Raw genomic sequence first — 25779 nt, forward strand, 5'->3', positions numbered from 1 at the left:
TACATGAGTTTTTAATCACATGTTTTATTGGTAACACTTTATTTCGATAGTCCACTTTAGACATTCTACTAACTATAAGTTACTTTGCAGCTACATGTCAACTAACTGTCATTAGAGTATTAGTAGACTGTCTGCTTAATATCTGCTGACACTTTATTTTGTTGGTCCCCCAACAGATATTCTACTGACTATAAGTAACTTAGCAACTACAAGTCTTAGGGTCAGGTTTAGTGTGTAGGTGGTACCAAGTTTCAAACACAACAAAGCATTAACATTTTAGTGCCGCTCACTAGACATTTAATTTCCAAACTATCTTGATATGTACAATAACCAGGGGTTAAAGTGGGCCGGAACGGTCCACAACTGCGTTCCGGCACCTCAGATAAATTAATAAATACATAGATTCATTAATCTCAACGAATCTCGCTGGTCCCGAGATCAACCTCCCTTCCTCCCCGCTGAACGCGAGTGATTATAAATGCGTGAAATGCACTCACGGTGGTTGAGCGCGGTAAAGTTAGTTCCCTTTCAAGGGAACTTCGAGCTGCGTCAAACGCTGCGGGAACGCCCCTGCGTTGTGCGTCATGAAGCACGTATGGAATCAGCCCAATGGAGAGATGAAACGTCATAGGCGGGTGACGTCATCGACCAGGAAACTATAAAGCACCCCAAAAACACAAGCGCATTAGCTTCTGTGCTTTCAGTCGCGCTACATGTGAATCTGTCCCTGTGTGATATTGTCTGTCTTACATACCCTGCACCACACAAACAATTTATCCCTATATATATATATATTGAGAGTTAGTGTTGAGGGAGATGTGGAGGATTCGCCACCCCACACTCCTGAGAGTGATGAGCTTATGGAGGTGTTAACAAGAGCTGTTGAAAAACTTAATATTGAATGGCCAGTGACTAGACAGGAGTCTGTTTCTAAATCAAAGTTGGATGAGAGATTTTTGCCGTCACGTGTGCAGCCTCCACGCCGGTGCCTGCCGTTTTTCCATGATCTCCACACCGAGGTGTCGAAATCATGGAGAAAACCGGTGTCATATAGAGTGTTTAGTCCCCAGACTTCAACATACGCTAATATTATGGGAGCCAAGGCTCATGGTTATGGTGCGTTGCCTCGTGTGGAAGAGACGCTTGCGAGCCATCTCTCCCCCGAAGCAGCATCATCTTTTAAGGCACCGGCATTACCCACCAAGCCTTTAAGAAACACTTCGGCTTTGGTGGGTAAAGCATATTCGGCAGCAGGTCAGGCTGCGTCATGTCTGCATACTATGTCAATCTTGCAGGCATACCAGGCTGATCTGCTAAGGGACATGAGTGAGAGTGAGGAGGTCAGTACTGACGTAGTTCGCGAACTGCGTCAGGCTGCTGATTTATCCCTGCGTGCCACCAGAGAATCGGCCAAATTAATGGGTCGTTCTATGGCAGCTCTGGTGGCCGCAGAAAGACATTTGTGGTTAAATCAGACTAATATTAAAGAGAGAGAAAAAGCTTTTCTTTTAGATGCTCCTCTTTCTCCCATGGGGTTGTTTGGTGATGCTGTGAATTCAGTTATCGATAAATTCCAAGAAGAAAAGAAACAAACTGCAGCTTTTAAAAAGTTTCTTCCCCTTAAAGTTCATGTCCCTGGGGCTGCTGGGCGGGAGCAGCCCCGGCCGTCTTCGAGCTCATCACATAGAGCGCAGCAGAGGCAGAGTGTCGCGTCTCGTGCTCCCCCTGCTGGACAGTGGGCTCAGCCGCGACACTCTCAGCCGAAGCCTTCTCCCAGTAGAACTGATCTGAGGACAGTTATATTGGCTAAGAAGGCTTCGGCTAAGAAGAAGTCCTGACGCCAAGCCGTTCAGGATGCTGAGGGTGGTCCCCACCGAGGCGGAAAGGTGTTCACCTCTTTTTACGGTGCCCATTCCTCCTCGGTGCCCTCAGGGGCTCGTTCTGCCAACCCCGCCTTTATGCCGGGGCACAGACGATCCCAGCGAGCGCTTTCCCGAGGGACGCTCGCTCCCTCTGAGGAGGGTCTCAGAGCGGTCAGACCAGTTGTTCCCTGCCGGTGCGCCGTTACAGGGCGCTGCGTCTGCTGCTCAAGTTACACCAGAGGCCAGTCTCGAGAGGCTGGTACCCTTAGTAGAATTTCTGGCAGAGTGGAAAAGCCTTCCAAAAATATCTCATTGGGTCCTGCAGACAGTAGAAAAGGGTTATGCTATCCAGTTCAGGTGTCGTCCACCAAAATTCAGAGGGGTTCTGCACACAGTGGTGGGCCCCGAGCAGGCTCTGGTATTGGAACAAGAGGTGAAAACGCTCCTTCAAAAAGAGGCTATAGAACGGGTTCCTCCTCCCAGTTTGGAGTCAGGTTATTACAGCCGATATTTCATCGTTCCAAAGAAGGATGGGGGGTTGCGTCCAATTTTAGACCTGCGCATATTGAATCGCTCGGTAGGGAAGCTAAAATTCAAGATGCTCACTATCAAGCAGATCGTGTCTCAAATCAGGTCCGAGGACTGGTTTGTCACGATAGATCTGAAGGACGCATACTTCCATGTGTCCATCCTTCCACAACACAGGAAGTTCCTGAGGTTCGCCTTCGGGGGCGAGGCGTACCAGTACAGGGTTCTTCCGTTTGGCCTAGCTTTATCTCCCCGCACTTTCACGAAATGCATGGATGCAGCACTAGTGCCTCTGAGGCTTCAGGGCATTCGTATTCTCAATTACATCGACGATTGGTTGATTTTAGCTCAGACCGAGCAGATGGCGGTTCGGCATCGAGATGTCGTCCTCGCTCATATCAGAAAGTTGGGGTTGAGGCTGAACGCAAAGAAAAGTGTATTATCTCCTTCCCAGAAGACCACTTTTCTGGGTGTCGTTTGGGATTCGGTATCGATGCGGGCGCGACTCTCTCCGACCCGCATCGCTTCGATTCTCTCAGCTGTGAAACAAGTGAAGCTAGGCCAGCTACTCACTGTCAAGCAGTTTCAGAGACTGTTGGGTCTGATGGCAGCAGCGTCCAACGTTATACCTTGCGGCCTGTTGTACATGAGACCGCTACAGTGGTGGCTCAGGACCAAGGGATTCTCCCCGAGGGGAAATCCGCTCCGCACGTTCAAAGTCACGCGGCGCTGCCTTCGTGCTCTGGTCATGTGGAGAGAAACTTGGTTCCTATCCAAAGGTCCTGTGCTGGGGGCTCTTTGTCGTCGCATAACGCTAACGACGGATGCTTCCCTCACAGGGTGGGGGGCGGTCATGAGTGGTCGCCCAGCCCAAGGTCTGTGGCAGGATCATCATCTTTCGTGGCACATAAATTGTCTAGAGATGTTGGCTGTGTTTCAGGCTCTGAAACACTTCCTAACAGACCTGAGAGGCCATCATGTGTTAGTTCAATCAGACAACACGTCGGTGGTCTCTTATATAAATCATCAGGGGGGCCTGCGGTCTCGCCGGCTTTACAAGTTGGCCCGTCAGATCCTCCTGTGGTCCCAAGGGAAGCTACTATCTCTGAGAGCAATGTATCTCCCTGGGTATTTGAATGTGGTAGCAGACTCCCTGTCGAGGCAGGGGCCGAGGCCAGGGGAATGGAGACTCCACCCCGAGGTGGTGGAGCTCCTTTGGTTGAGTTTCGGTCGCGCCGAGGTGGACCTATTCGCTTCCAAGGAGACCACTCATTGTCATCGGTGGTTCTCCATCACTCTTCCAGCCCCCCTGGGGTTGGATGCTATGGTGCAGCCGTGGCCGAGGTCACGTCTGTACGCCTTTCCCCCGATTGCTCTGTTACCAGGAGTTCTGGAGAGGGTCCGCCGGGACGGGGTCAGTCTACTACTAGTAGCCCCGTTCTGGCCGGCCCGAGTATGGTTTGCGGACCTGATTTCTCTCCTGGACGGTTCTCCTTTGGAGCTCCCGGTCAGGAGGGATCTACTCTCCCAGGCGGGGGGCACGATACTTCACCCCCGCCCAGAATTGTGGAAACTGTGGGCTTGGCCTCTGAGGGGGCCCAGCTCATAGACTCCGGTCTCTCAACCGAGGTTGTTGAGACCATTCTTAACTCCAGAGCTCCATCCACGAGGAAGCTTTATGCCTTGAAGTGGAAACTTTTCACTTCTTGGTGTGGAGAACACCTGCAGGACCCAGTTAACTGCCCAGTGGGTGCAGTGCTGGAATTCCTGCAGGAGCGCTTCTCCACAGGGTTATCCCCCTCCACACTAAAGGTGTATGTGGCGGCACTAGCTGCTTACCACGTCCCTTTCAGTGGAGTTTCTCTTGGGAGACACCCGCTTATAACTCGTTTCCTCCGTGGCACTTTGAGGCTGAGGCCAGCAGTTCGTACGAGGGTGCCGACTTGGGATCTGGCCATTGTATTAGAAGGTCTTTCCCTAGCTCCTTTTGAACCTATCGAAGAAGTTCCCGAGAAGTTTCTCACTTTTAAGACTATCTTTTTGCTTGCTATCTCTTCACTAAAAAGAATCGGAGATTTGCAGGCTCTGTCGGTTTCACCCTCGTGCCTGGAATTTGCACCTGGCATGGTTAAAGCTTTTCTGCATCCTAGACCAGGTTACGTTCCTAAGGTTCCTACTAATATTGTTAGACCTACGGTTCTGCAGGCTTTCTGTCCTCCTCCATTTATGTCATCGGACCAGGAGAAACTTAATTCACTCTGCCCTGTTAGGGCATTAGACGCTTATGTCCACAGAGCTGCCCTGTGGAGGAAATCAGAACAACTTTTTGTATGTTTCGGGCCACCCAGGAAAGGGTGTCCGGCGTCTAAACAGAGAATGAGCAAGTGGGTGGTTGAGGCTATCTCACTTGCTTATGAGTCGGCTGGCCAGCCTTCACCTTTGGTTGTCCGAGCTCACTCTACCAGGAGTATGGCTGCTTCTAAAGCTCTTTTGTCGGGGGTTTCCCTGAGTGATGTTTGTGATGCGGCTGGATGGTCTTCACCGCATACTTTTATTAAGTTCTATGACCTAGACTTAAGCTCTACCCCTGGGGCACAGGTGCTCTCGTCCTCTGTGCGCTAGTCTCACATGACGGTCATTTGGTCCTATGGCGACGTGGGTATTCGCGTTCCCGCAGCGTTTGACGCAGCTCGAAGTTCCCTTGAAAGGGAACGTCTCGGTTACGTATGTAACCCTAGTTCCCTGATAGGGAACGAGACGCTGCGTCGCTCCGCCATACTCCCGGCACTCCCGTTAGCGCTTCCTTCAAGCCTATCAGAAGCTAATGCGCTTGTGTTTTTGGGGTGCTTTATAGTTTCCTGGTCGATGACGTCACCCGCCTATGACGTTTCATCTCTCCATTGGGCTGATTCCATACGTGCTTCATGACGCACAACGCAGGGGCGTTCCCGCAGCGTTTGACGCAGCGTCTCGTTCCCTATCAGGGAACTAGGGTTACATACGTAACCGAGACGTTTTAGATTCGATATTTCCCCGGACATTTGTTTTCCCTTGCCACTGTTCTGTAGGGTCGGCAGTCTTACAAAGATATCAATAGCAGGATTAGTTTTAACACAACCATTATCGACATTAAATATTCGTTCAAAATCAACTACGTGCATTAATGCTGCATATTTACACCTGAGAATGCTTTGACGCGTTTCCACAACGCATGCCTAAGGGAACGTCTGCCAATTCCACTAACTGCGTTAAACGTAGCCTATAATTTGTATTGTTTAAAATTACTTTTCAAATTCCAAAGCTTGTAGAAGGTTCCTATTGGCAATGCTGATCTGGTAGCCTTGAGTAAATTAATTTATCTAAGAAAATTATTCATAAAACTTATCAGTTGAGCCTATGTTTACTTTCTTCACTGAAACAGATGAAAATGAAGACTAGCAGTCAAAGTTAAGCTTTAGGAGGGGAAGAAATACGGCAGGATAAGGAGACTGAGAGAATCATTTTTGATGTTTAAGATTAAGATTAAGATTAAGATGAAAGATTAAGATGAGAGAGCAGGTATTGACAAATATTCTAATGCCCACTGTCATGGTTTTAAAGCTATTTATTATCCATTTTTTTGGCCTTCAAAAGTCTTAAATTGCACATATGTAGGTCAGAGAAATCAAAATTTTCTCAGGGGAGCTTGCCCCCAAACCCCCCTAACTACCTCACATTTAAATGCACATGGCTGTGGGGGGTAATGTGGGCTGATGTGGCTACAGTGCCAGGGCTCAATTTTTGTCCCAGTGTTCAGCAATTTTAACATAGTATCATCATCATATCAGTGTTGATGGACCAAAATAAAACCATTAAAAATATCAAGTAAATAAGTATTGTGATACTTGGTGCCACAGGGGCCGTCTTGTCCCAAAAAGTATTGCTATACTACAATAGTCAATATTTTGTCCCACGGTGAGAAATTTTTCCCCGTTGCACCTACACAAAATTTGACGGTTCCCCCACCTACCAAATCCCACTTTAACCACTGACAATAAACATTTTAGTAAAACATTGCCAGATTCACGTTCATCTGTTTCTGATCAAACTGAATGCATAGCGACACTAACTGGACATATCACTTTAAAAATGTCACAATATCTGCAAGAAGCAACGTGATATAATTTTCCAGAAAATGTTGTCACAGGAACGTATTCTTAGGCCAAAAGAGGGAGACCAAGCAGACAACACAAGTTCAAACTGTCTCAAAACATCAATAACACAAAACACATTAAATCATGGTAGAAGCTCCATTTTGGTCATCCAAGTTTTCCTACCTGGAACTCACTTTCAATTTCAAAATGGCTGCCGCATGAACATTGTTGTTTACTTTAATCTTTGAGGTTTTCCTACCTGAGTCTCAACTTCAAATTCAAAATGGCAATGCCATGTGAAATGGAGGGTGGCGAGAGGACAGGATATGATGGCTAGTAGAGGCAGTGCATAATCTTCCAATATTTCAAGGAGAATGTTTTTTAAAAATGTTTTTATTACACTTAGAAATGTACCATGTATTTTACTAAAGATTATACCCAAAATTGCTTTTTCAGTTGTGAGAAAGGTGATAAATGTGGTTTTGTTCAAAGATTCTTCATCAAGGCCTTTGTGGCACCTGTAATAACACATTTTTCGTGTGTATTTTAGCACGTTAAGTGTGTCTTTATGCCTCCCTTTCTCACCCTCTCTTCTCCTCTCTACACTCTTTCACTCGTTTCTCTCTGTTGGTGGGATTGTGAGGTTTCATTGCTATATTTCAAATCGTTAGCAAACTGAAAAAATGAGTCAGTAATTACTACTATTAGCAAGCTCCCTCTCACTGGCCTATGCAATGACATGACTAATTATTAGCGAGTGACTATTATGGTTCAAAAGTACATTATTCTTCTGGATTCCTTGGGAGAGCCAATGACATTAATACATGGTCTTATAGAGACACAGATTGGGTCTTGACTGGCCACCCACACAAGTCAGAGCTTTTGGCATTAAAAGGCCACAAAAAGCTTCTATGGGGGTTTGGCTGAAGGGACATTTTGCTGGAACGCTCACAAGCTGGCAATTGCACTTTCATGAAACAATGTGCAAAAGTAGATTTTGGTGTGTGATGTTTTGTGTGTGTGTGTGTGTGTATATATATACATACACTACAGGGCTGTTGAATGCTTGAATCTGATGTTCTAACGAACGTTCTACAGAACAGAAACGCGTTGTCAACGCTGATCTGACAATTTTATCTGCAAAATAATTTAGCAACTTAAAAGCTAAATGTCTCCATTTCTAGCTCAAATTATGTTTTGGAATTAGCGTAGGATGAGATATGCGTAAGAAATTAGTCGTGCAAAACCTGACAAATGTCTTAAAATATGCAGCCCGTCGTCAATTATTCCTTGCACATATATACATATAAGCGTGAAGTATAAGATGCTCCCTCGTGAGGTTTATTTATTTATTTATGTTTGTTTGTTTTTGAAAAATGGTATTTTGTAGTATCATCCACACATGCGTTGATAACATGCGTTGATAACATAACTGCAATAAAGTAATAGCCTAATTAACAATTTTACATATAGGAAATGATGTATTTTATTTAATTTAAGCACCCACATTTTTGATAGAATTTTCTAAATCATGTTTGAACATAAATGTGTGTCGGAATTGTATGTACACAACCACCCTATACTGGTGAAAATCCACCCACTCATAAATCATAAACAGTGTATCAGAATAAGCTGTTTGCAGTTTCTATGCAATGTGGCGTCTCACAACCCCGCCCACGACTGCTGACAGACTCCGCCCTATTAGCATAGACTCCACCCTCAGTGAGCTGTACACAATCCGCCATGTTTATCTCCTCGTCAGAGCATTTAACAGCGGCATTCGAGTAAGAAATGTATTCTTATTAAAGCTATAAAGTTATTCAATCAAGAGCAGTGAGTGATTTTCTGTTTTTCTTTTGTTGTTTGATTCCTATTAAAAGCATAAACAGCTACTGTAGTACTGTAGGTACTGTATTTTCACTTTAATTGCACATATCTAATATACACATGTGATTTATTTACTTGCTGTTCATGTTCACATACATAACCAACTGTGTTTATGTGACTTTGTGTGTTTTTCACACAAGTGTATTTAAAAGTTCAAGCCCAATAAGACATGGAAGAGAACTTAGTTTAATACTCACAGGTATGCATGCTTCGGGTGTGTGTGCTCAGAAAACCATATATGAAAAGTTTAGACTGATATGGCTTTAAAACGCATGCAGACAATACACTTTCATGATGATGAAGAACTGCCATGTCATGTGAGCATGACCGCGAGAGAGATGATAATCAAAACCAAACTGGGCTACTTTTCCCAAAAGCATCATAAGTTGATTGTAGAATAATTGCCACCTATGGTCTCTACGACCAATTTAGGCTTACAATGCTTTTTGAACGCAGCCCAGATGTTTTAGTTCTTGGCAGAGTATCTGAGGCACAAGCTGTAATGGTGCGTTCACACCGGACGCGAATAGCGCGTCAGGCGCGAGTGATTTCAATGTTAAGTCAATGCAAAGACGCGTTACGCGCGTAAAAAATTCCTGCGGCGCGAATGAGGCGTAGAGCGCGGCGCGGTAGACGCGAATTCGCCTCATTCGCGCGTCAAGTTCGCGCGAATGCCGCGAATTAAGCGGCTGGCGCGTTAAGCGCGTTACGCGTGAATGATTTAGTTAGTGCTATTTGTGCATTCACGCGTTTGACGCGAATTCGCGTCTGCCGCCCGAGTTGAAAAATCTGAACTTCTGCGTCAATTCGCGCCGCGTTAACCAATCCGGAGCCTAGCTGCATGCTGCTGTCATGTGGTGAAGTATCTGGAGGCTTCAATAAATTATTTTGTAATATGACTGGTTCTAATGCACAACAAAGCAAATATTTTATCACATAAAACTTGATTTCAATATATGAGACATATTCATTTTGTATTGAATGCTATTTATTCCATATCTAGATATATGAAATATTATTAATGTAAAGACAACCAACATACTGCATAAGTTCGTGTCTGGACAGTGTTGTTCGAGAGAGAGAGAGAAAAATCACAGGACAGATTAATCACTTTTGGAGGCTGGCTCCATTTATCATCAAAACAAAAATAAATGACAGATTAGGTGGATGAGGGCGAGGGTGCTCCTCGCTCCGATGCGGGACAACAGGTCATCAAGCTGGGCGCGGGACAGGCGGAAGTACCGCTGGAAGCCGCCGTCATCCAGGCGCAGCTCCTGGAGCGAGCCAATGGTGAAACTCGCCACATTGGGTTCGCCTTCAAAGGGTCTGATGGACACAAATACGGCGACGATTACCCCTACGCCGCCGTTCTGCTCTCCAGAGCAAATACAGAGGGGTGACTCTCCGATGAATGCTCGATCAACATAAAAAGATGGCCGCCAAGGGGTTTCGATTCTGACGTGCGTGACGCGCGTAAATTTTGCTTCAAACTTTTGTTTTTACGCGCGTCAGTTTCACTCTTGACACGCGAATTAACACAAAGTGGTCAAGCGTCAAACTAGACGCGGTAGACGCGAATTTGACGCGCTATTCGCGTCCGGTGTGAACGCACAGTAAAGGCTCCGGCCTCTTCTGGAAAGCGGGGCGGGGAGCAGAAGCTCATTCTGGGGACACCTGAGACTTATATTACATCTTGTAAAAAGGGGCATAATAGGTCCCCTTTAATGAATTTGTTTTGCCTTATGGGGTTGCTTGACCAGCCAAACCTTGACCTTGGAACCAACAGCTTTGAGAGTCGATGAAAAAAGAGAATTAATGAGAAAGACAAAGTAAGAGATGAAGCAATAGTGAACATCATGGTGCATCTCTCATGTCAGCAACACAAGCCAGGAAGAATGCCTGCTGCAATGGCCAATTTATTCTGGTGGGTGACTGTTGTGTTGGCCATGCTGGTTAGCATCTCTCTTTCTCTCTGCCTCTCTGTGAGTCATTGCTATGTGACAGAGAGTGTGGATTCTGTCGAGCGCTTCCAGATGGAGCTCTACGCTGGGCAGGCAAGGCCTAGCACAGACTATGACCACTGGAAAAGAAGATTGATTTCTTCTGTGGTGTACAACATGCCACGCACCAAAGCTTCACTCTCAAACTGCACAAAGGAGCCCACAAACATGCTGTTTTCTCCCAAAAAACAATCGGCCCATGTGCAGAGACACCATGTGCAAAGTACTGTTTGTCTCCATTTCCTGTGGACAGCTTGAGGGGAAGGTGTTTTTTTTTTTTTTTTTTTAAATCCCAGCCGTGGGATTGATTTTGAATGATGTTGTTTTGTGCTGTCTTTCAACCTCAACGCACATGACTGCAACTGAAAAAATCCCCAGTTTAGCTTTTCCTTAACTTTCCATACAATAACATCCATTTGCAGGGTGTAGAATTAATTTATTTTATTATTTATGATTTATTATACGTATATTAAATTTTATTATTAATATGCAAATAATAATTAATTAAATTAATAAATTAATAAAATGCAAATTAAATAAAGGGTAACACTAACTATAAGTACCTTTGCAGCTACATGTCAACTAACTGTCATTAGAGTATTAGTAGACTGTCTGTTTAATATTTGCTAACACTTTATTTTGTTGGTCCCCCAACAGATATTCTACTAACAATAAGTAACTTGGCAACTACGAGTCAACTTATTCTCCTAACCCAAACCCGAACCCTAACACCTGACCATAACCTACCAGTCTACTGACAGTCTACAACAGTCTACTAATACTCCAAAGAGAGTTAGTTGACATGCAGTTGAAAAGTTACTTATAGTTAGTAGAATATCGAAAGTGGACTTTCGAAATAAAGTGTAACAATCTTCAATGGGGTTATATCTGGAATCCTAGTGTTCTTGAATCAATTTTAAAGAACCCTCCATGTTTAAAAAGGTTCCATACAAGGAGAAATGTTTTCAATGATTGCTTATACTTTTTAATGTTTTATGGGTTATTTCAATTTAAAAAATAAAAATTTATGTTTATGAGCTGTTCAATTCTTATTCTCAAATAAAATATGAATTAAAACAAACGTAATTAATTAAAACTAAATCCATAAAATGATCCCATGATGGAAACCCCTAAAAGGTTTTATATAGGTTGCATTTAAGAGTGTGGATCGTTCCTATCCAACTTAACTACTTCATTCTCTTCATGTAGGCTTTTGTTCAAGATGGGCGACGGGAGAGCACCGTAAGCACCCTCTACATTTCAGCCTCCAACATTGAATCTGGACAGAAGATCATCTGTCGGGCGTCCAACAAGGCCGTGCCCAATGGGAAAGAGACCAGTGTCACTATTGACATTCAACGTAAGTGATGTCACACTCCGATTTTTCCTCTTTTTAATGTACTTGCAAGAAGTCAGTTTTACTCCACTGAATTAAAACCTCTAGATGCATTGTGATACTAATCTAAGGGCACTTACATTTTCACTATTAATGGGAGGGCTGTCTGTTGAATTCTCATAATTAATTAAGATTTGCTCGTTCTGAGAGTGATATCAAGACGGGCCGTCATTTGAGTTGTAAAAATGACACTAATTTGTGAATCGTCTAGTGGTGAACGTAATTTTTCAGATATTGTTCACAATTTAAATTTAGAAAGCACAAAAATTCACATCACAAACCACGTGGAACTTTAATCTCTAACCAATTTATTCATAATGGATAAAAGCGTGTGTTTTCCCCCTTTCAACATCCTTTTTCTTTCGGAAACGAAAAAAAATAACTTTGACTTTAAAATGTTTACATGTCATCCACTCGTTCTAGTTCCTTCTGGCTGGCCATTTAAGTCTCTTCTCTGGAAGTTTCAGAGAACAATACGGTTCTACTTGCATAGCGCAAACCCTCATCAATAATGTTAATAAAGCAGAACATGCTATTTAGAGACTCAGTGCCGGTGACAGCTCCATTGTGCAACTTCATGCGTGACATAAGAAGTACTTCGTAGCACAAAAGGGAGCAGGGTGCAGGCTGAGGCGCTGTGGAGCAAAGAAGGCATTAAAGATAATTAACATTTGTGTTGCACCAGCTTAGATCTGTGCTTGGATGCGTGGTAGTATATGTATGGTTAACGATGATTGGCCAACAAGAAGCTCCTTTCACCAATGAGAAACCTTTCAGCACGCCCCTATCTTTTGGCATGCCCATTTATCCGACCTGCAGATATCCCTGTCTCTCCAGATCTGCTCCCTATTCCACCATCTGTGTTTTAATTAAACCACGTGAGAAATCAGACCTACTGTAATTGAACTTCACCACAGCGCTGAAATATTTGTCAAGTCTCTGCACTCTCTAATTTCATTACACCACTCTCACCACCTCTCCTTGGAAAGATGGAAATATTTCAAATGTATCACAGAGGCGAGCCGTCTTGTTGCAAAATTCTACGCGGTTGAAAGGAGCATCCCTGGGAGAGAGGCAGGTGAATGTGGAACGGGAGTCGTGCAAAGAGGATAATGAGGTTTTCAGAATTACATGCAGTCAGAAGCCCAGTCCGCATTTGAATGACTAAATGAATATCCGTCTGAGTGGGATACATTTACATCACCCTCCTGAGCTGGAGCTCTGCAAAGTATGAGACATTAAGTCAGAAGAAGGGAACAAATAAAGACGGTGAATAGTAAGCAATGACAGCAAGCTCCCCCTCTGAGGATCAAACACTAGCAGGTGTTTAATGAATAAGTTATGATGGTATCAGCAGGTGGGACAAAGCTAAGGATGCAAACTCGATGCAGAAGGGTACGAGTGTTTCCACAGGGGCATCCTCCAGGCCACAGGGGGGGCTGTGTAGCCATGCAAATCAGTTAATATTGATGAAGGACAGCTGTCTGCTGATGCACAGCACAAATAATTCAGGGTAGAATTGAGCATCTCGCACACTACTGCAACATGCCCAACTGCTAAACTCACAAGATCATTCCAGTGGAAATTACCTAAGCGTTTAATATGAATGAATGAAGCCAATGGGTAACTACGTGGAAAAGTGTGTTTTCACAAACAATCCCTTCAGCTGTTCGATTATGAGTAAGGTTAAGGCCAAAGTAACTTGTGTGCACACAAAAACAGAACTTTTAACCAAAACAAGTTGTATTAAATGTGCCCTTGTAGTGTATTTAAATCTTAAAAGTATATTTTAAATAAAACGGCCTTGCAGATAATATAATATTAATTGAATGAAAGGAATTTAAAAAGAGTACACTTTAATGGCTGTTTCTTTACAAACTTAAGTACACTTTTAAAACGTGCATTTTATAATGTCAAATTTTATTTTAATTTACATTTTGTTTTAATCATCTTTTGTCGTGCTTAAAAGGACACTTATTTTATGTGTTGTAACATTTTAAAGCACATGTACTTGATTATAATTTTATTTAAAGTTATTCAATATTTCAAGTAAATATATTTGCAATGTTATAAATTGTGAATTCCTTTTTACTGTGCATGTGAAATAATACATATATTTAAATGCATGAAATACAATGCTCAATAGAAATTACATTATATTTTTAGAGTTGGACTGGTGACCCAAAGGTTGCTGGTTCGATTCCAGTACCGGCAGGAATATGACTGAGGTGTCCTTGAGCAAGGCACCTAACCCCCAATCGCTCCCCGGGCGCCACTCAAGGCTGCCCGGTGCTCTGGGTGTGTGTATCCACGTTTGCAGTGTGTGTGTGTTCACTACTCACTACTCTGCTCCTAATGTGTGTGCACTTACTTGGATGGGTTAAATGCAGAGGTCAAAGTCCAAGTATGGTTTACCATACTTGGCCATCACGTGTCACTTTCTCTTTCTTCTTTCTTTTAGTTTACCATAAATCCTTATCAGTACATTCAGCAGTACACTTAAGCATATTTCAAAGACAATAGAATTATGAAATTACATATAAATATGTGTTCAAGTCCTACTTACGTGGCTCAAAAAACCTCTAAGTTTATTTTTAAGATTACATTTAATATAAATTTAAACTGTGATGCATTTTCATTCACTTGCAAATAACAAATGTCTAAAAACATTACAATCAGTTAAGAAAATTATTTTAAAGTTTATTATTTCAATATTAAGAACTCTTTTTTTCACAAAGGGTAGTATGAATGAAATCCGGATGTACTGCGTTCTTTTTTTTTTTTTGCTCTTTTTTTGCTTTATTGTCAAAAACAAGTAACATGTACAGTGCCATATCTCACATAACAAAAGATAATTCACATGCCTCAACAAGAAGGAACAAAAAAAAAGTAAAATTAAGATAAAAAGACAAGAGGGTACATAAGCATCAGTTTACAAATAGAGATATTGTGCATATAACAATTCCATAGGATATTACAATGCAACTGAAATACAGGATGTACTACGTTCATCATGTTGCCATTGTTACGTAGGGTGACCACCTGCGTTGAACCGCGCAGCATTTTCACCCCTTGTCCCACACGTCGCATATTGAAAAAATGTCCTGCATTTTCATCAGTCTGTTGGTTTTTAATTTTCATATTAAGAACACATGCATGCTTTCTTTTGCCTTTTTAAGAAAGCATTTTATTTATTCTTTTTGCAGCTTAGTTTGTATCTATATTTAATAGCGCTTTATCAGAAGTACAAATACAACAGCCGTTTTTAAAATCCTATCCAATGGTTGAAAGGAAAGGAGTAAACACGGTCACTAGTGGGTTGTGACGGCTGTCAATCAAAATGTGGAGCGGTGATTCGTTCCATGTGTTTCTGTCAGAAAACAAATGGATAATTCGGTCAATTCAATTTTAAATGTAACAGAATTTATCAACTTGTTGCCTGCTGTGGTTGTTTTAATTCACATCCTTTCTAAAAATATGAACGTTTTTGGTCCAAATACATGTTGGTTTATATTTTATTTTTTCATTATTTATTTTGTTGGATTTTAGCTGGATTTGGTCAGAAATGTTTGAAGAATGGTTATCTGCATGATGTCTGCTGCCTTTAGGCTCAGTGATGTTGAATTCAAATGTCATGTCAATATACAAATGTGTTTTATTAAGTTATATAAACATTATATAACAGTTTCAGGTTATGTTTTAGTGTTGGTAACATGTCCCACACAAACTTATAATTGTCCCACATTTGGTTTGTTTGACGATGGTCACCCTATTGTCACGTGACCAACAGCGTCAGCTGCAACGCTTCACTGCCCTTCACAACTCCTCTCTTGTGGCCTCATGGGATAGTAAAGTGTCCATAGGATGTCCATTTCAGAATCTTGAATGAAGTAGTAGGTTATCTGTGTACTTTTTGCCTGCTGGTTTATGAATACTATGAATCCTGACTTACCACACCTTTCACATTCTGTTTTTCGCCTACTTTATAGTACGCATAATTGGACGCAGTGATTGAAAGAATGACTTAATGCTCAAAAAGACACCCGTCACTCGTCGCCACTCACCGCCAACAGAAAGAGCCATCAAGTGAATCAGTTAATGAATCTTTTCAGTGAACTGAATCAAATTATTTGAGTCAATGGTATGCAACAGATTCCCTCTACTAGCTCGTATGGCTTTTCTAAGAAAATAAACAATTATAGATAAAGAACATATTTGCCATACTCCCTGAAAATCACAATAAGCAAAGTGTAGGCGAGGACAGCAACACAGTGCCCAGACTCAGCTTTAGCAAGAGTAATGAGAATGAAAAAGAAAAATCAATATGCTTTATTTTACTTTTTTGTGTATGTGTATGTGTGTAGCTGGATCGATGTTGTGAGTGCAGTGCAGTGAACATGTTGCCATGTACTATACAGAGGCAGAAAGACAGAGAATCGATGGGTGAACGACAGATATTCTTCCCGTCTGCCTGTTTAAAGGGAGTGACAAAAGGTTAAGATGAGAACCTTGAAGGGAGGAGGGAAGAAGGAAAAGATTAAATATTGGACAAAGACTTTGATAAATGACTTTAGCCAAATGAAAGACACTTACTAAGACATTAAGGGCCGTGACACACCAAGCTAACGGCTTCCGTTTCCAGCGTTAGAGTTGGTGAGTGTCTGTCGGGCTAGTTTTTGTGGTGTTTCCATACGTCATCTAGACGGGCTCTCGTCTGCGGCTTTTCACTCCATTCATTATGTTAAAACTGCATTTATAGATATAGATTCATTGCAATATATATCTATTATTTAGAATATATGTCATTTACATATTTTAGTTTGTCAAGAGATTGTGTATTATGCTCTAATAAGAACAAGCCTATGATTGAATCTGGAAATAAAACAAAATAATTGCAAATAATAAGAGTTAATCATCAGATGACATGTCCGTAATTTATAGCAACATAATCTAACATTAATTTTCATTAGTCATGAAAGCGTACAAAGAAGTAAAGGATGTTTTAATTTTGCACCATCTTACCTGAGCTTTCCAATGTGCAAATATTTTTATAACAACATGAGACGCATGGAATAAATAAAATGGTCAACATGATTGATATTCAAAATGGCAAGTGCTGCTTTGTTTTATGGTTTGTATACTGTATGCAGTCCTAGTTTTCGTCTCCCTTTTTGATGAATGATGAATATAGACTATTATTTCCTTAGACACATGCACAGAATGCACATGCTAGTTGGCTGGCATCTGGGTAGGGTTGCACCAGCCGTTCGTAAGTGCTTTCTTAAATTGGAACGTATAGTCCACACTAGAGGCTGAGTAACTACTAGCTTGTTGTAACTAAATCTGTACTTTGTTCGGTTTTACTATTTGCTCTGAAGTCAGAACATAGCTAGTAGGTCGTAAAGTAACTCCCCGTAAAGTAATGCGTAGTCGCATAATATGACGTTTACCCTCAATGATTAAATAGCAGCTTTCAAATCAGTGAGGAGAAGTAGTTTTGGAATGCAGTAAATGTCAGTTCATCCTTCATTCTAACTTATTTTGCCTCATGTAACTAATTGTAAAAATAAGTTTCCATTAAATACGATACTACTTAATCATGAATAAGATAAGTGTGTTTATAACATGCAGAAACTGTATTTGAACCAGAATCAATAAGGATCAATACATCAATACTGATACAGAAAAACATAAGAAGATACATGTATGATTACGACTGATTTTATTGGACGTTCACAACACAGATCGATGCACACAACGGCGCACTGTTTAGGACGGGTTTGTGTCGAAGAGACGCTAACAAAGTTAATCTTTTCACATAATGTTCTCTCTCCTAAAATGTAAGCGAGTGTAAATGTCAGCATTGTCATATATGTCTAAAGAAATTAACTTTGCCAGGCAAAACAAGAGCTTATTGATACAGTTCAGTCAGTCTGCTATTTTATTCCAACCGTCACTCCTGATTGGAGGCTTCCATAAATATTTATACGTAGAGTTAAAGTTCAACTAAGTTTAATAGTGCAACAACATATATTTAGTAGTGCGTAAGTTCAAAGGTAGTTCCCATTTACGTCAAAACTAGGCTAAGTTGTAACTAATGCACAGCTGGTGCCGGCACCTGTAGTCTTTGTGGGGTTCAAGCGCAGCTTTTTCGGCTCAGACGCTGCCGACGCGAGGAGACAACACGGCTTTTGTCTCCCCTAGTGCTCTGATGTCAGCTTGGTGTGTCACAGCCTTAAGACTGACAACTCCACTGGATAACAAAAGAAGAAAAAATCAAACCCACGAAGGATGAGTGTGCGTTTTATCACATTGATCCTCTAACATTCCCACTCTAGCTTTTGTCAGCCCTCATTCAGAGTCCACTTATTGACCACTTGGTACGATGTGATAATGTCATCAGCAACAAAAGTAATTAAAGGCTTTCTGGATTTTTCCTCTGCTCAGATAATTCTCATTCTGATCAGCGCAGGCCTCTGAGACAGCCGCTCGCTTTTAGTCAAAATGCGCCTAAATGAGACGAGTCCAAGAATCCACTGCATTACTTCACCACTTTGTCCAGTTCAATGCATTTCCCTGACTTTATTTTCTTGTAATCATTTAAATGCAGGAATTAGATTTACTTCAGAAATTTTGCTAAACATAAGCCCTGCTAGGATAATTTGACCCAAGGTTAAGCGAATTAGCATCTAAATATGAAATTTACTAAAAAAATCGAATTTCTTTAAGAGCCTAAAGCTGAAGAAAAACTCAAACTTCATATGGCATTGGCCTTAGAGGGTCACATCATTTGACAGCAAAATCCGTTGATCCCGCAACGCAAATCCATATGTCTCATATGAAATGCGAAGAAGCCTAAATGGAAAAATGATCAGAAAAATATTCTGGAAAAATATAGTGCAGTTTTTTTTTGTTGTGTATTTACAGTATTTTCTGGAGGGGGAAATGTACAACATAACCTCTTCACAGCATTTAGTTTAATTTAATTTAAGATTTCTAAGGTTTTCATCTAGATATTATGACTTTATTTGATATTATGATTTTAACGTCATGCCGTAAACAGAATTAGATGCACAGATGGGCTATAATTAGATTAGTGAAAAAATTGCTTTAGCAATACATTATTCATGTAGAGAGCTTGACAGATAACTCCACAGGGCAAAAACTGCACAATGTTTACATTTGTTGCACAAAACTCTCGATCAAGAGCACTACATCAGTGTATTCTTAAGTGAGAAGCAAGGTAAGCTATAGTGTACTGCATGCTTTTGGTACTGAAATGCATTGATTACTGTATATGCAACAGTGACTCACGCAAAGAGCCTTTGAAAGAACTAGCCTCAGTCTCCAATATAGATGCATGAACTGTGTTTGGAGAGAGAACAAAAGTTGCTGTGAGATCTCAGTGTCAGTGAAGCCCACACTGTGGCACAGATTCAGTTGAGTTATAAAGAGATTAAATCGCCCTCATCCTGCTGATACGAGGATATCGGCCCTCTCTGAGAACAGCTGGCCACAGTGACCCAGGGAGAATGGAAATCAAGCTTTAAGAAAGACAGAAGCCATTTTCTTTGGCACCTTCCTCCCAACTCTGGGGAAGTTGGCCGATTGTTCAAAACCACCATCTGCTCTTTGCTTTGAACTTCCGATCAAAAGCTGTCATCACACCACTGTCCCCCCCACCATTTTATTTTATATAATTATTTATTTTAGATCACCCCTCTCCTCCAATCCCATTGTTTTGTGGGCTGTCATTGTTGCCTTCGTGCTCTCCCTGTTGATGAACTGGAGGAATTATCGGAGCTGCATATTGATAGCCTGCCGCGTGTGTCTCAGGCCAGAGAGACTCATGCATTTATACATCAAAGTGACAAACAGACTACTTTATTAAGAGGCTGTCTGTCGATAGATTTGCGGGTCACAAGGGTCTTTGTGAGCTTCTGCCAGTCTGCCTCTCGAGCCTTTGAGAGGAGCTAGTCATTCCTCCAGGGATAAACGTCCATCTAAAAATGCTTATTTCATTATTTAAGACAAAAAAAGTTACTGTCACACTTCAGTTTTGTCGTAAGTAGAGGACACTTTTGATGGCTTTCATCTCCCTCAAGGGCTACTCTCAAAAGACTTGAACTGACATCAAAGGCAGTTATGATATACTTCAAAACAGCTAAGAAGCAAAATGAATGTTAATATCAAAAATATTGAAAATAAATCAATAAGCCACTGAAGGTTATTCGGTAGTGTGATTTTATCACAGGTTAGGAGTGCCTGGAACCACCTTAATCATGGTAAATTCACTGTATAATGCACGGAATCTAGTGACTTATTACATTTATAGGTTTTTATACTCTTACTACGCACTTTTGAAAGCTTATACAACAATCAATTTACAACACCTGAACTTATTGTATAATAATAGTTTTGAGATTTAATAGATTTTTAAACAAAAAATACATAAAAAGGCTTTTTTTATCTTATGATAGGAGAAAATAAAGTTGCTGTCTTCAATTAAAGTACAATCAACTTGCATGTTTAAGTCATTGCAACTTAAATTGATTGAATTAGTTGAATCTTTTATGACTTATATAAAAAAGTTGTAAATGGCTTCAATTATTTTGATGAGTTAAAGCAATGTAAAGACATAGGTTGTTATACTTTATTGATCACATAATTGATCACATCATTTTTTTGTGTACTTTCATAAAATTCATATAAACATCAGTTGTCACTGATATATATATATATATATATATATATATATATATATATATATATATATATATATATATATATATATATATATATATATAAATCTGCCAATCTTAGTAAGCTGACATTTTAAATGCTTAGTTTTAGTATCAAAGCTCTGTCGTTTTTATTTTTTGGATTACACATATAATGCAATGTAATACAATGTTAATTGAGAGATGAACAAATAAACATTCTTCAAAAGCCTGATGTATAATATTTGATACTTAAATTTGATAGAACATACAGATGATTTGTATAAAAAGTATGTAAGTTGCTTCAGTCCATTAAGTGTTCATCTTAAAATATTAGAAGTTAATCTTAAATATACTTTATAAAAATCAGATTTCACAACAAAAAGACATGTGTGACATGATCTGAATGCCTTTCACTTGCCTTTAACAGCATAAAGTATCAATCAGATGACAGAAGGCATGCAGTACATTTAGAGGCCATAGAAATTTGCCTATCAAATATAATACAGTAGGCTTTATATGGTCAAAATTATTCAGCCTATAGTTGGTCTGTATTGGCCATTTATGTCCACTTGGTGAATGAATATGCAATCTGCGGTCAATATTTAGAGGGAGAACTATCCGTTTTATAATATTTATCAACCCATAAACAAGCCTGAACACCCCCATCTCTGATATCCACTTATACCTGCATGCCCAATTAGCCAGAGTAAACGCTTTACACGTATCCTGCTGGTACCCGGGCAGCACACAGCACTAATCAGTCTGTCCTGCTCGTGCCGGTGTGTCCCGCGGGCTCACGAATGACAACCTGGCACAGGTGTGTGTGGTCAAAAAAGGCAGATGGGGAAAAAGGGCAGCACCTGCACCAACCGCCGGGATGCCACTCTGCCCAGCTGTGCTCCTGTGGGCCACATACTGTACTTCAGGAGACACACACACGTCACACTACAGCAGTGCCCGGTGACACTCCAGCTGAGCCAGTCCTGTTCTCTTTTGGTCCACTGATCTGTGTTGTTGTAATACAGCCGTGCCAGCGCAGACTAAATTAGTGTAACTTGAGTGAGAATAGAAAAGAAAACATGCATGTAGAATAGATGGCTCTCAAGTGCATGATGATCCGGTTTCTCTTTCTCTCTCTACTCATCTATTTTTATCTCTCCCGATTGTGCTCCCTGTGGATGCTGAATCGCTGATGTGTGCTGCTTAGCTTCTGCGCTTGCCACTGTCCAGTTTTGGTAAAAGCACAACAATTAGGTCTCTTTTATTTTTTGTTGGATCCCTGGAGATCCATAAATCAGTTTTTGTTGTGAAGTGCAAAACACAGCTTGGCATTAGAGGCATATGAGGGACATCTACTGCGTCTAATTGTAATATTTTGAATTTAAATATGCTAAACAAAGATTGGGATAGTTGAAAATGAAAATTCTATCATCATTTACTCACCCCCATGTGTTTTCCGAACCCATAAGACTTTCGTTCATATTTAAAACAAAAATGAACATATTTTAATGAAATCTGAGATATATTTGTCCCTCCATTGACAGCTACACTACTACCACTTTGATGCCTTAAAAAGTTCATAAAGAGATCGGTTGTACTTTTTCACTTTTGTGCATTAATATTATGTACTATGGTAAAAAAAAAGGAACACTTAAAGTAGGCAAAGTGTTAATTAAAAATAAAAAAGGTATTATGTTATTTCTTGCATAATCTGTTTGTTATTAATATCCCAGTTTTAATGCCATTACGCTGTTATTTTTTTGTTTTAGCTGTAATATTTGAATGATTTGTGATTAAACTGTTTTTCCACTTAGTTCTGTGTTGCAAAGATTAGAAGGAATACCTCTCATTAGTCGACACACGGTGCTTTAGTTAGTGCTTTGTTCCCTGATTTTCACATCTTTTGATGATGCACAGTAAATACTCTCACAATTATTTCCGACGCTCCTATGTGACCAGATAATAGCTGAAGCAAATCTTCACCTATTGTTTTAAAATTACTGAACATTTTTGTGGAAAAAGTCATATTTTCTTATTAGTTTCTTTTATTACTTTTGTCTTCTTGCAGACTTGCCGTTGGTGAATCTCTCTGTGGAGCCTCAACCAGTCCTGGAGGGAAACCTGGTGAAGTTTCATTGCTCAGCAAAAGCTAATCCGCCAGTCACCCAATACAAGTAAGACGCCAAACACAACAGCCAAATCATTCAGTATGCAGGTCCTTCATAATAATACACCCTGTGATGAGGATCAAATAGAACTAACTATAATTCACATTTATCTTCTGACCGGCACATCACTGTGTTGCAGAAACGCTCTGGCATTTAGTGGCAAATATTTTTAAAGCCGTCTCAAAACTGAAATCCACTATCCTGGCTGGCATCGGTTCGGTATGTCTAAAGCAAGACAAGGATCGGGGCGCCACGTCAGGCATTCAAATCAAAGCAGGGATGTGTCTCTGATACACTGATCCAATATCCAAGAATAATGTTTCCTGTCCTCTCCAAACAGATGAGAAAGAGGTTGAAATACAAGTTATTTATTTCCTTGAGATGTAGCCTCGGCCTTGCGGAGGGCCAAGAACGAGACGATTAGTTCGAACATGCGTTTCTGTGTGGGTTTTAAAACTAGGTGCAAAATAAGAGCAGTAAAATCAATAGTGAAGGGAATTGCACAGCGGTGAATCTAGATGTACTGAGAAATAGAACGGATGTATGATACAGTTGTAGGTGGGCAAACCGAGTTGTTTCTAGCCTTTTTTGAAATGACAGATGCTGGAATCAGACATGCCTGTGTTTGATTATCCATCAGGCCAGAATAAAGCCTTGGCAGAATGAACACACTTGGCCGTTTTGCTTTTCCTACCTAAGCATCAGTGAGATGACCAGAAATGGCATAACTTACCGATTTACACTGAAAGAATGTGTGTGGCGAGCCGTTTTCACACATGCCATTTGACTCGTCCTGCTCGCTACAATGTCATAAGAGTATGGAAGAGTATATCAATTCAGGCCCGAAATATTTACAGACTGTAATGACTTCAGCATGTCAAGTTACCTCGACATGGTACCTTGTTATCTCCACCTACACTGTTGTTCATGTTATTTTATCTTCATGGATATACATTAGCACATATTCCTGTTAGAATCTTAATTATAAAGGACAGGACCAATAACATGAGCTTAGGCTGTAGTGTACTTCATTTAGTATAGCCTTTATTGCTCTTTACATATGTTTCAAGTACTGACAGTGTTTTACCAGAACCTATAAACTCTAGCCTTAGTCAGTGTGTAACTATTTCTAGTTATGCAGTTGTCCATGGACATTTTGTATTTGTTTAAGTCCTTTATCTGATAGATTTCTTTTTTCCTTTATCCCTGTGAGGTCTGTGGCATTGGATGTTGACGTACAATATCTGTAGGAGTAATATTCATCCTCAATGCAGCTCGAGGAAACAAAAGATAGTCAGTGGATGAGGGACAGAGTGAAGGAGAGGGAAGAGCGAAGGAGAGGGACTGCACAGCTGTAAAAAAAAAACACACACCAGGCAGAGCACATATTTTATTTAGCCATTTTATTTATTTAATTTTCTTCAGTGGGTTGTAATAGCATCAGGTTTTATGTGAGATAGTTTTTTTCTTCAATGCAATAAATACATATTTTCATAAAGTTAGCTTTCAGTAAACATTGTTAGGATGTTTCCTAACAACTGTTTTGAAAAATAGTTTTACAATCAAATTTTCACTCAGAAATTGCAGGTACATTTTACAAATAATTACAAAAAGTGACAAGTAACACATTGGGCCCTATCTTGCATCCTTAACTAAGAAATACACTTGCACTCCCCTGGGCGGTTCAGCGCAAAGAGGAGGCGTGTTCCGGCGCAAACTTTCCCTCATGCTATTTTGCTGTTCTATAAAACAATTGCGCCACTGACCAGAAAAAACCTAGTGTAAAGTCAGTGGCGCGTTGCGCGTACATTCAGATGCTATTTTAATCGCGCATGCTTGGCCATAATACAGAGTGTGAACATCGCGCATGCACTGTAGATGATTCTCTCGTCTACACAGATGCATTTAACTTTTTGAAAATGATACATTATTATAAGTAAAAATATTAAATAACGAGGGAAATCATTGTTGTGTCCATGACGATGGGGAAAATAGGCATAAAGCTTACACATTTACCCAAATTATTATATGCATGTTTAACCGAAGCTAATTTGGGTGGGTTTGTCCCATCCCCAATGTCACTTCTCTTTCTTTTACGGCCCTAACGAGAACATCGATCTCCTCGGCTGAGAACCGATTCTGAAGCGCGCCTGGTAAATGCGCCGTTATAATAGTATTGCGACATGGAACAAGCGCACCTCGTTCATCATGCTCTTAAAGGGAATGTGATATAAAGCTCTTATTGGTTTGTTTCCCGTTACGCCCAAACCACACCTATGAATAATGAAGCTACTTCAGACCAACCCCTTTTAGATTTGCGCCAGGCGCAAGAGGCATTTATCCCGCCGGGAAAATAGCAACAGCGCCGGGATCCGCCCACAAAGTTACTTGCGCTTTGCGCTTTGACACTTGCGTTTCAGATCGTTAAAATAGGGCCCATTGAATTAAACATGAACATTTTAAGCAGAAAGACTGAAAAAGTATTTTTATGTAAAATTTGTATGTATTATCTCAATAATCATAAAGTATGATACAGTACAATACAGTATAAATACAACAAAATAGTATAAACTAAAAACATAAACTAAACTGAAACATATTAGTTTCATAAAATATCACAACATGGTTCCAATATAAAGCACCATTTTACAAGTAGCAGATTCCCCGCTTTACACAGATATAAAAGAGCCACCGTCAAAATATGTCATTTTAACACTTAAGACACTGTTTTGGGTATTTTCTTTGTTTTATGTTACTGGATTGCCGTTGTGGAGTAACGCTGCACAGTCTCAAGTCAATAAACGATGCCAGTTTGCTAGTCTGCTGCATCTTTCATAGCCTGCAAGTTCAGATGCTGCATTGTGAAAATTGCATTTACCACATAATTTTTTACAGATAAATAGATTTTACAGAATTTGCACAGTTAATTTAGTGAATCAGGTGTTGAAACAGCACTGACAGTATATCAAAATATTCTTCATTATTGCAATATTTGCAAATATTTAGAGTATGTGAGCTGTACGGAGCGAGGAATGATTTTGCCTGAAGCAAGAAGTCAGAGCGTCAGTGTTTTCTTTCACTC

The 25779-nt window shown here is 40.6% G+C and overlaps 1 protein-coding gene across 3 annotated transcripts in view; it reads left to right on the forward strand.

Moving 5' to 3' along the window:
* Window positions 1-25779, forward strand: part of kirrel3b (kirre like nephrin family adhesion molecule 3b) — a 648233-nt gene that overhangs the window by 592646 nt on the left and 29808 nt on the right. For all 3 annotated transcript variants that reach the window (XM_077225055.1, XM_077225056.1, XM_077225054.1), the window contains 2 exons: window positions 11620-11770; window positions 22598-22703. In XM_077225055.1, coding sequence (XP_077081170.1) covers window positions 11620-11770; window positions 22598-22703 — 257 coding nt within the window. The remainder of the gene's footprint in view (window positions 1-11619; window positions 11771-22597; window positions 22704-25779) is intronic.

Source organism: Siphateles boraxobius, unplaced genomic scaffold, assembly GCF_051911475.1.
Source record: "Siphateles boraxobius isolate OS27281-9 unplaced genomic scaffold, OSU_SipBor_1 98, whole genome shotgun sequence".
In the NCBI taxonomy this organism is placed as follows: Eukaryota; Metazoa; Chordata; class Actinopteri; order Cypriniformes; family Leuciscidae; genus Siphateles; species Siphateles boraxobius.